The sequence below is a fragment of the Grus americana genome, chromosome 3 (genome assembly GCF_028858705.1).
Source record: "Grus americana isolate bGruAme1 chromosome 3, bGruAme1.mat, whole genome shotgun sequence".
Taxonomy (NCBI): domain Eukaryota; kingdom Metazoa; phylum Chordata; class Aves; order Gruiformes; family Gruidae; genus Grus; species Grus americana.
In genome coordinates this window covers 90,596,392-90,608,673 of record NC_072854.1, presented here as the reverse complement: position 1 = coordinate 90,608,673, position 12,282 = coordinate 90,596,392, and the positions used below count along the sequence as shown (strand labels likewise).

Below are 12,282 nucleotides of genomic sequence, written 5' to 3'. Positions count from 1 at the left end.
TAAACTTCCACTTGCCGTTTCATCCACGTGTTCCCATGGTTTTCTTTTATTCGTTTCCTAAAAGACCCTATTAGCCTCACTCTTCACATATCTACCGGTTCTATTATTTGACAATTCATTCCTTTGCTAGTTCAAATTCTTTCCTAAAATGCTTTCATCTTTTCTGCTCACATGTTATTTGGTAGGTTAGCAGAGAAGTAGCATGGAGAAGCAGAATGGATGAGCATGGAAAGAGGTAGTGAGAGAAAAGGAGAGCTTTTCATTGCATCCTCCCTGTAACTTCATGCATGACCTTGGGCAAGCCATTTACTGATATCAGTTTATACTAATTTTGTTCAGATTATGAAATAAGTGAGTATAAAGCCATACCTAGTAACAGTAAAAGATCCACAACAAAGTTTGCTAAATGCTAGTGACATCTTACTCTGCAAAATTTGTACTACTACATGGCTCTGTTATAACTGAGTTAATGGTGTACTTCCCAAGTACATACTGTGGAGCATTGCATAGCCTTATCTACATGCTCTGTTTCTTTGTCAGTGCATAATTCAAAGGTAGGAGGAAGGAACATATTACTTTTATGTGTAAGTACTCATCAAATGATATTGCCGTAATCTGCCTGTTTTATTAGATTTTTCAGTACTTAAATTCAGGTTTTCGATATCAAAGCATTTGTGAGTGGAAAAATAGTTTGTTCTTTTGTGCACCTATATGCTAAGTTCTTTACTGACATGAACACCCACTGAACAACATACTGCTCTAGTAGATTCTCATGCATTTCTAAAAGAATAACTACCATGTTTAAAAACAGAAAAACATTTTTGACAAATACAAACAGTTCACACTCTGAAAGCTTTCTGATAAGGAGCACAAACGGTCATTCCCCTTGGTGTACAGCTAAATGTTTCTAATTTTCTGGCTTTTTTGATCTGAAGCTAGCTTTTTTCCAGCACTACTGTTACTTAGAATTTTCTGTTTTTCAAAGCACAGCACAAACCCTCATTCTGAAAGCATTTCTAAGCAGTTTCCTGTGTCAGATATCCTGTCCATTTTCATAACTCCCTAAGGGCAGTTTGTGAATGTAAGTAGGACAGAATGCATTTCCAGGAAATGGAAAATATTGACCTCTATTTCTCCATTGTGCTGAAAAGACTGGGATATTAGCACACTATCCCCAAGGCATTTATAATGTGACACAGAATTTGCCAGCAAAACATATATGTCTGTTTATAACAACCAAAATCTATGCATTGGTGCACGATAATTAGGAGAAATATGTAAGTATGAGAAATTCTGCATTTTTGCTATTAATTTAAGTATAGTCTTTGTGATTTTGTTTTCATAAAGGCACACATACATTCATATATTTAATGCTGCCACATACCAAACAGAGGGAGAGAACAGGGAAGAAAAGAAAAAATGTATTTTTGTCTAAAAGTGAGTATTTCTGAAAACTATATAAATTCTGAAAACAATGCTTGGTAGCTTAAGTTCCTGTCTTTTTGTGTGAGAGATTGCACCAGAAAGAGAACACAGCTAAAGTTACACACAAGTAGGCATTGCTTCCAGGTATCATTTCTAAAATCTTCCTACCATTGCTCTAATAGTAACAGCAAAATAATCAACAACAGGAGGACTGCTACAGCATTTTTAAACAATTGTGTCACTGAAACATAAAGTTAGCTGATGGTTTTAAATTGCCTTTGTCTGGAGCTGACCACACATAGCTGCAGCAGTCTTAAAGAAATGATGGAGAAGATCAGGAAAACATCAACATGGACTTAACAAAATAAAGCCTTTTAATATTATGCCATTTCTTGTTGCAAATAGTTGATTCTGTAATTTGAGTATGTTAACACTAGGTAATTAAGCACTGATATTGTTCTATTGTTCTATTTAAAGCATTTTTAAAAACTAGTTAATAGTTTGAAATCAAGTGGGAAAGAAAACTAATATCCCCTCCAGACAAAGCTCCAAGACCCCATCAGGAGTGACGGCTACGGCCTTCTTGAAATGCCCACATTACACCTTGCTGTGCATCCACAGTTGTTAATTTTCCTTGAGTATTTTCAAGAATCACTATTGCAATCATCTTGCTTCCTAAATTATTTCTCATTTACCAACTTCTATCTCATGTGGTCATTACCCCAAATCTTTTTTTTTTTTTTAGCATTCTCAGTTTATGACTCATATGTCCTGTGTCCATTTTTCCTAAACAGACTTTCCTCATGATACCCCTGTAGAAGTGAGTGTCATTAGTGAACTGACAGCTCAAACCAGAGAGTTTTCATACTTCAAGACAAGATCTCAGCTGTAAAAAACATTTTTCTTACCTTTCCATGCTGTCCTGCTCTTTCATAGCAGATCACTGCATCTTCCCACATTTCCAGCTCCTCAAATATCTGTAAGGCAGAGCTGGTGCATCCCAGCTCAAAGAGTAAGTTTGCAAGCTGACGCTGGAAAGATAAGAAAGTCCAGGTAACTGAAAACAGGTAAGTCAATACTATTTACATTTTTAAAAGATGTTAGAGGCATTGCTGATATCAGCAAGAAGCAGACAGAGAATATGGAATTATTCTCCTGAAACTTCAAGCTGGAGCCTCAAACAATATATATACACACCTCAAAAAACCCACCCCATCAACAGAACAGTAATTGCTTTGATTTGACTTTTGTTCATGTCGGTAGCTTAATTACTTTGAACTAGTTTATAATATAACGCAAAAATGGAAACAGACATGGCAAGGATAAACTGACAGAGCTGAACTTCCACCCCTTAAATGAGGCACACGGTCCACCTGCAGCAGGATGTTGGGAATGCTAAGAGCAGGAAATAGAGGCTGAAGGAGCGCGTTAAAGCCTCTTCTAACAATGCTTTGCCATAGTAATCTGTACCTGTGCAAACACAGATGGAGAGAAAGACTCTGATACAATTTTGTTAGGCACTCATGAGAAATCACTGTCCCAAACAGCCACTGCCAAAGGGTGTCAGTTTTTAGTCAAATCAATACTGGATTTGAGTTCAGGTTCAACTCCCTAGTTGAGTTTACCTCACAGATAAGTCAGCCTCTTTGTTATTTCAAATTCAGTTATTATTTCAGTGTACTTATGAAAATAAATAAGTAATCTTTTCAATTGAAAAATAAACAGGGTATGTTTTCATGCCTTTGAAAAGTTGTCTTTGGTCTTTTGTTTATTTTTTAAGAGGAGATTAAAATCACGTATAGGTTTTTATCTTTGAAGAAAGAACAACTTATTTACAATGTGTGACAGATATACAATTTGGTTTGCAAAAACAAATAGGAGCATTCTGTATAAGGACACTGTGTATGAGATCCCATACAGAGAACTTCTGCAGTGGTTTTGGTTATCCTGAATGGATTCCTGGAAGCTCTCTGCAGATGTCATGGACCACTCTTTATAGGCTTGGGTTCAGTATCTGTTACAAATCCAAGGAGTCACCATACAGAAATAGACTGGTATTCAAAAAATTAAGAACTGGCTACAGTTCTTTGACATAAATATATAACAAACTGAAAATCTGTAACAAACTAATTATTTGTTAGCTTGATATTAATCACTTAGGAAAAAACCTACATTTGCCAGTGTCTGGAACTAAATTTTATTTATGTTTTATTAAATTTACTTAGAGTCAAATTTGGTAAGATTCATATAGGCAATGCCTCTTCATTAATATGACTAGAAGACCACAGCCATCTTCCATCGTAAATCCCTATTTTAGTATTTCTATCTTTGGCTTGGAAAATTGGCTTGGATTAAAAAGTGCCACTGACAACTGGAAATGAAAACCACATTTGTTAGTTTTATTGCAAGTGCCTGTTGAAAGGTTGTGTGGAATAATTTGAGAATGCTAGGAGAAGATATGATTGGTTAAAGCAAAATGCATTGAGGGGAAAAAAAGGAATAAAACACCATTAAAAGTAAACAACATGAACACCTTTGGAGGTATGCGATGCAAACAGTTTTCTTAAGTTTGTTGAGTAGACCATCATCAGATAAGACTAATGTGTAGATTTCTGTTCTAGAAAGAGTTTACTGTGAAGATAAACAGTGTAGTTTTGGAAAAAAAAAAAATCCTGTCAGCAACAGTAAAAAGGGGCATGTCTCGAATATAACAACTCTCAGCTTGAGGAGATCTTCAGTGTACTTTTGGCTCCTAATTTGGTTGCTTTGAACAGGATCCACTTCCTGAAAACAACCCAAAGTGAGTGGTCATTAAAAAGATGAGAAAGATGCAAGTAATAGTGGCATAAGTACAACGGCAGCAAATAGCAAGACAGTGGTAAGATTATTTTTAGAGGTGATTATGTTGGAAGCTTGAAAGTTTGGGTCCATTTTTTACTGAAGGAAAAAGGAAAGCAAAGACGATTTGCACTACAAGCAATTACTTCTGTGCATGACAGAACAAGACATCTGAAAGCAAAACACTGTAGAACTTGATTTCTTTCCAGGAAAACCTGGTGTGCTGTTAGGTTACATCTTTATATCTACAGTGTTTCAACTCAAGATCGTATCACACTCTCTTGACTTTGGAGTCATGCAAAAATAATAAGAACTATAGACTTTTAAGTAAAGCTTCAAAGGGGGTTGCTTCACACCTGTATGGCCCAGCGCGGAGGCACCTGACAACAGTAGAAAATCTTCATGCGTTCAGATACCGATGTATTTGCATCTTCAAATTGGTCTGCAAGTGCCTGTAAATGCAAAGTATATTCTGATATAGTATTTACTTAGACTGATATCAACCAAAAAAAATTCAAACTATTCAGGATTTTAGGCATTCTTGACATAATGGAGAAATAACATTAAAGATAACACTAATCACCAGTAAGCTTACACCATAATACGCTACAAGTCTTTTTATTACCCCATGTAAGAAAATGTAATAAACATTTATACAAAACCTCTTTATTACAGCTAATAATAAATAAATTTTTAAAAAAGCTTCGAAGAGACTCAAATTTCAAAGTGCATGTAACAGGAATAAGAATCAAATTTATAATCCCAAATACTTGCAGACTAAAACTACATCAAATATTAAAGTGACCTTGCCTAATGCATTTCAATCGTTTAGCTAGTTTTTCCCTAAGATAGTATTGATACGCTTTAGGCATGAAATTTCTTATTAAAAAAGAGAGAGAAAGACAAACATACTATAGTGGACCATGCTTTTGGAAACACAGTTCTAATATAGAATAAATTATTGTGACTTGGAGTACAATTCAATTCAGGCTTTTTTTTTTCTTTGGTGGAGCTTTGGATTATTGAAATGTTTTCTTCTGAAATCCTTTGAAAGAGAATGATAACTTCTGCATAGCAAAAGTGCAGCAGCTTCAGCACTAACTTCTCTGAAAATCCACTATGAAGTTATTTAAATCAAAATTCAATAGCAAGAGAAATAAAATATTAAAGGTAGCTATAACCAGAAAGCTAGTTAGAAATTTTAAGATAAAGGAGCAACTCTCTTCAAATGCCAGTCATCACTAAACTAGCAAATTTAAGGCCAGAGGTATAAAGAACGGAATATTAAATTACTTGCCTTCACATGATTCATCTACCCAAGTCTTGCATATAACTTGGTCAAAAATTTACAGAAGGAGCTAGACAGGTTCTCAGAATTTTCCCAGCATGGAAAATGAGTGCAAAGATTCCCAAACAAAAGGAAAAATGGGATAGGACTGCTACTTTCTCTCTCTTTCTAAATAAAACTGTTGGCTACCCAACCTATATCAATAATGCAAATAATAGTTGTGTAAAATTAAAATAATCAGTTATGTGATTTAAATTGCTAAGCATCTTGTAACTGCAATTGATGTTAATGGAATTTATTAGGTGGCTTCATTCTTTTAATAAGAAAAAAATCACAACAGGCTTTAAATCCATGCTTAACCTCCTAATTTTAAATACTAATATTTAAAATATTCATTCTCTCTCTCTCATAAAATTATCTCCAGAGACCTGTTCCTAGAGATTATCCAGAAACCCACCCCAAGAAAATGGCTGAGGTATATTTGTAGTAAGGAAAGGGACAGACTAATAAAATCACATTCCTTTACACAGTTCCAAGCAATCCAAAAGGAGTCAGATTCAAATAAAACCTTTAAAGTAATATTATTTAATTACAGAGTTTACTTGACTATGAACTATATAACAAATCATATTTTGCAGTTTTAGTTCTGCTGAAATGTTCTAATGCTATGCAGAATTACATTTTTCTATATTCTGTTGCAACAAAAATTAAACTGAAAAATAGTTCAATTCCTTGGGTAATCATTTTACAAGACCAGACAAAGCAGTAAATTACAGTTGGAAAATTGAAAAATAATAATTGCTCTAAGCCTGAGCAAAGCCAAAAAATCCTAAATATGTCTTGCAAAATAATTTTTTGAGAAGAACGGGCGATGGAAGGCAGAAAATGTTTTAAGTCAATCAAAACGTTTTGTTCTTGGTTTAGAGTTGTGGGTTTTGTTTTGATTTTTTTTTTAATTTCTATTGTTACAAAAGAAAACTGGAATTCAAAGAAAAACAGTTTTTCAAAAGCAATATATTTTATTGGAAAATTTGTGGCCATATTTTTTCTACACTTCCTAAGCAGAAAAGCCTAATGTAAATGACATGTTGTAGGAGAGTATGACTATTAGCAAGTAGAATTCTCTCCCTTCCCAAAACAAATACTGTACTCTGAACAGAGTTCCAACAAAAACTGAAAGTGTAGGTAGAACATATGAATATCATAATTCCCTAAGAAAGTATAAATGCTAATGAACTTAAAAGTTATTAAAATCCATGCTTGATGCACTCTCTCATATGTTCAAAAAATAAGCTGTAATAGTTCTGCCTACTAGTCAAGTACAGAAAATACGTTACTGAAAAATTGCTGAATTCTATGTTTCTGAATTATGCTTGAAGAAATAAAATTTGGGTTGTATAGTGGTGAGAAAATGAGAATCCTACCCTTAGTGCACAGCTAATATCTAATTACAGAACAATAAATCAAGAAAATGAGCAAGAAAGCATTCTTTCTTATTAATAATCATCAAGACAAATATTGTGTAAAGAAAAAAAAAAATCTATATATACATAGAATATTTGAAACACAGTCAAAAGACATAAGACTTGGTGTCTTAGTTTAACCCGAGCCTCAAATTCTGCCATGAAGTTTTTAAAGAGAATGACAGCAGAAACCAACTAAAATTCACAACTCTAAATGATACATGAGTTCTTCCACATACAACATTTAAAACCGTTAAGCTTAACAGATCACCCTTCCCAGCACGTAACACACCCTTTTCCCAAGGCTTGAGGTGCCATAGATTACAAGTTCTGAAGTCAAAAAACACAGTACAGAGATACGCTAATCCAGTCTGGAAACAACAAAAAACATAGATGGTTTTGATGGAATTTTATATCTCGGGCAAAGACTACATTATTGCCACATGAAAGCAGGAAAAGCCAGCTCTAGACATTGCAATTCATTCTCTCCATCTCATACTTAAGTTAAATCTTTGGTAAGAGATTAAGAAGTACCCTAAGTAGCCTGTGTTTGGGATAAGTATACCACGTTAATTTGAAATGATCACGTTAGAGCTTTTATCACTTTACTAAACAACCTCAGTCTAATCACTTTCCTAATCAGACTCAGCTGGTAATTATCCATGACTGGAGTACATGAAGTTTGTAAAGGATTTTTTCCACCTTGGATATAATTTCCATACATTCATTCCCATTGCGCATCCTTGCTTTGCCTCTATGTTCAACAGATATATATAGAGATATAAATATAAGATCATTATGATCCAGATGATAAAATATCAGCTTCAATTCTGAGTCTACCTACATTTAAATCTCTTTATCCTCTCCACATTTTTTACTGTCCTTTGCTTCTATGGCTGACAGAGTTAATAGCTTTTTCTTTTTAGTCAGACCCCATCTCTGGAAATAATAGTACACGCTTATGGTTTCTGGTCACTGAGATGTCATTTTCTTGCGACGTTATGCTATTTGATTTCTCAGCCTACTTACTGGTCTGGGCAGCAGAGGGGGAGATGCTGACCTCGTCTCTCTGCTGATCAGCAAGAGGACACGAGGAAATAGAATGAAGCTGCATCAGGGCAAGTTCAGGCTGGACATAGAATCATAGAATCATTTAGGGTGGAGAAGACCTTTAAGATCAGTCCAACCATTACAAAAAGGTTCTTCACTGAGAGGGTGGTCGGTCACTGGAACAGGCTCCTCAGGGAAGTGGTCACGGCACCAAGCCTGTCAGAGTTCTTAGTCATGTGGTTTAGTTTTAGGTATTCCTGCGAGGAGCAGGGAGTTGGACTTGATGATCCTTATGGGTCCTTTCCAACTTGAGATATTCTATGATTCTAAGTCCTTCCATCAAAGTTTTGTCCCTTTTTTTAAAATATAATCTGCAGGTAGCTTTTTGCATCTGACAGACACATCCTTCACATCCTTCCTTCCATTCTTAACATGTTTATTTCAGATGAAATAGTTTACTTACTTTCTCAAAAAAAATGCCCCTTACCATGTAAAATCGTATCTATACGGAGACATTTTTTTTCCTTCCAATTAATCTGAAGGATCTCCTAATCCAAGATTATTTAGGGAACACACCCCCCAAACAAAAAAGCCCTAAACCCATGTCTTTTGAAAAGAGCAAGATACTACTTACTAAAAATATCTTGAAAACAGCATCAGACTTTTGTTTGTGCAGCAACTATTTAATTCCATTTGGATCTCTCTTCCACAGTCACACCAAAGATTGGTCTGTTCATATCCAAACCTAACATTGCTGGCCCCAATAAAACATCTCCCTCAAGATAGTCTTGACCCATAGACAGCATTTTATCCATGCTATTTCATCTCACTTCTTACCAGGTTTTCATATCAGTAATACACAATGTGACTGCACCACTTTTTCCTTTACCTAACTTTTTTGACAAGTTTTAATGTTCCAGTCACAATTGTTCCACTCTCTTTCACCTGCACAAAAGTTTGTTTCACAGGCTGTGTCGATAATCGGAGCTTAATTTGTTTTCTTGCCTTCTCCCACTGCTAACCAGGCATCCAGCTGTTTCCCACTGACCACACCCTATTGAAAACATTTGTTTTTACTACTTTAGTACCTGATTACCTGCTATGCACTTATCAGTACCACCATCTCTACCTTAGTTAGCATTTTATATTCCCTCATACCCTTTAATTTATCCTGGTACACTTGATGTTCCTCTTCATGATTTTGTAGGCAGGAAGATTACACAATTTTGTTGTAGTCTTCTCCCGCTTCTCAGTCTAGAGATGTTGTCAGCCTGCCAGAATCAATTACTAGTTAATACCTCTGGGACTCCAGTGGCGACCGTCCACCCAAGAGTCCTTTCTACATGAATGCTCCCAACAGCCATAAATCACAATGTTTCTCTGTCACCTAACCCAAATCAACATGTTGACTGTGGCATTATCTTGCCCTGCTTTTGCGCACCTTCTCTACCAACTCTAAGATGTCCCATTTCTTACAGATTTTTACCATATTTAACATGGGTTTAGCTTGATTTATGCCAAAGGAAACTGATACTGTCATACATTCTGCTTTCCCACTATCGCCGTGGTCCAGCACGTACTACCCAACCAGTACCTTAACTCCAGGCAGACAGAAAAGGATGAATGGAAAAGTACCTTTCAGTCTTTCCTAGCACGGAAACTCCAGACATACAACATTTTCATGATGCTCTTGTGATTTTCGGGTCCTTTTTCTTCAATTTCTCCCAAGCCTGAAGACTCCTCCTGAAAATTCCACACATCAGCCTGACCTCTCCAAACTCTGCCTAACTACATATTTCCATTTTCCTTGTCCTCCTTCTATTTCTGTCCATTACCTCTGTATGTTTTACAATCAGCAAGTTGATGCCACAACTCTCTGGTACAACTGCTCTGGTATTCTAGCTGCTGCCTTAGCTCTGTGCTTCTTCCAATAATTCTCCTGCCAGCTGCGTGCTCTGTGGGTAGGTTTATTTAGAAGTCATCAATAAATCTTTTGCAAACTATGCAGCCTCCTAATGTACTATAAGTATTTTAGTACCTTGTAGATATGTAACTAGATCTTGAGTTACACTCTTTGGTAAACTTAGCCAAAAATTATATTTACAATCCAAACAACAAACATCTTTCAACAGCTCTTTGTCAACCCAAGAGCTCCTGTAACCAAGACCACTGGGACAAACTGAGACATACCCAGACTTCTAAAATCCAATGGTCAAAAAACTTAATCTTCCAGTGAAGCAATGCCAGAAACTATGAAGCAATAAAAACAGTTTTCATGTAACAATGCAGTAAAGTTTTGCTTAATGGGAGAGAATAGTTTCTGGTTGATAAATATGGATATAACATGGAAAAAATGAAAACGGTTGAGATCAGTCTAAACTTCATGAGGGATATTATGACCAAATAGCGATTACTTTATGGATTGCCAGTTTTATCACTAGATAAAAAGATGCAAAACCAGTACATTTGGACTTACTACATTCAACCATTATTCAGAACAGCATTTTGACATTTAAGACAGGATTTTGTTCTTTGGAAACTAAAATGACTTAAAGGAAATGATGAGCTATCCTTTCAAAAAGCTCACAGATTATATCTTTCTGTTAAATGATGAAAATCTCTGAATAGTCAAGAACTAAAGCATCCAAACACAAAACAAGAGCTATTAAGCAAGGATGTATTTCAACATCAGGAAAGAAACCCTCCCCCTCCATTCATTTAATTTTCAAAGGGGAATTATGACATGAAATATTTGAGGAAAATTTATTACAACAATCACTATTATAAATTATGATTTATGATTCATGGAAACTCAAAAAGACCATTTCTTACATTGTGCAAAGATGCTAAGATGAAGAGTGCTATTTTCTGGAGATTTTACATTATTCACATTCTCAGGAGAATGACAACATTCTGTGAGAACTCTGCAGAAGTTCAATGCTTAAAAGGGCAAAAATCTTACCCTCTTTTTACCCCTCATTCAAATATAACTCTTGGTTTCATTAAAATCTTGTAGCTTTGAAGACCTCCATTTTTGCTCACTTTTCAAGCTCATCCTTTCAGTCATTCTTCCAATGAAATTATTGCTTGATAGGATTGACCTCAAATGGTATGTACATTTACACCAACTAGAGGACTATGTATCACACTGCTCCTTGGGAACTAACAGCTGGTTTAAAAATTGTTAAAGCTATCTGTAAAATGTTGTATAGCACTGACTGCCTACTTTGTATTGCAAATGAATGGTTATAGGGCACCTGGAACACAGGAGCTGCAAAGATGTCAGGATGCTTCAGGGAAAGAAACTGCTAATGAGGCAATGCAACTCTAGAGCTATAAAAACAAGCAGCGCTTGAAAGAAAATTAACTGAAACATTCAAGGAGAAGGCTTCAGGCTGCAAGTTTCCAAAGCTAAGTCTGTTTGCATTGAAAGTGGTGTTTTAACTGCTTTACCCAATGTTTTAGTAAAAACTTCTTGATTGTACGTAATCACTACATTAAAAGAAATCACAATGTTCAGTGTCGGAGGTTATCTGCTTTTAAAAAAAAGTCACAAGAAAATGGCCCCAGTTTTTAGCAGCTTTACACACGGAAGAAAAAAGGTTGATTTCCTTTAATTGAAATGAAAACAAAAATTTTCTATGCATATTCTTTCAAATTAGCAAAATCCCTTTTTAAACAGCAGACTAATTCCCCAACTATTACTTTGTTGGATTTTTTTCCTCCCATCCTAGAACAGACTAGAAGTCTCCTTGATCTGTAAAGAAAAGAGGCCTTCTTGTACTGGATTCAGCACTATTCACCCCACAGTATTTTTATAGTAGCTTACTTTGATGGATTCTTCAGTTAAGATGATCCATCTCTCAAGAGCATAAGTACTCACAGTATTGAGCATACAATGTTTGTTTTATGGCTTCTCCTCTGCTATCTCCTATTTTGTTCTCCCCCTAAACAGCTAAAGAAAATCAGCATCAGCTATCCCTCAGCAAATATTTAAAAGTTTAAAGTTTCTGGACTGAGAAGTATGCCAGTAGAGGCTTTTTCAGGACAGCTATCTCTGTGGCATCTGCACACAGGTTTAATTCCATTGTCAGCATCTAACATCAACCTGAGAATAATGGCAGTACTCTCTCCAAGACAGATTATGCCTAGAAAATTTTATGAAATGTTTCAAGTTTGATGCATTTAAGGCTGCTATTCCCTTTAAAAGCATAAGCA

The 12,282-nt window shown here is 35.5% G+C and overlaps 1 protein-coding gene across 1 annotated transcript in view; it reads right to left on the bottom strand.

Annotated features, from left to right (window-relative positions):
- The window catches only part of TTC27 (tetratricopeptide repeat domain 27), a 127,388-nt gene that overhangs the window by 30,031 nt on the left and 85,075 nt on the right, over positions 1-12,282 (bottom strand). The window contains exons 11-12 of the mRNA XM_054822388.1: positions 4,620-4,715; positions 2,334-2,456 (exon numbers count right to left, since the gene is read on the bottom strand). Of these exons, the coding sequence (XP_054678363.1) occupies positions 2,334-2,456; positions 4,620-4,715 (219 nt within the window). The remainder of the gene's footprint in view (positions 1-2,333; positions 2,457-4,619; positions 4,716-12,282) is intronic.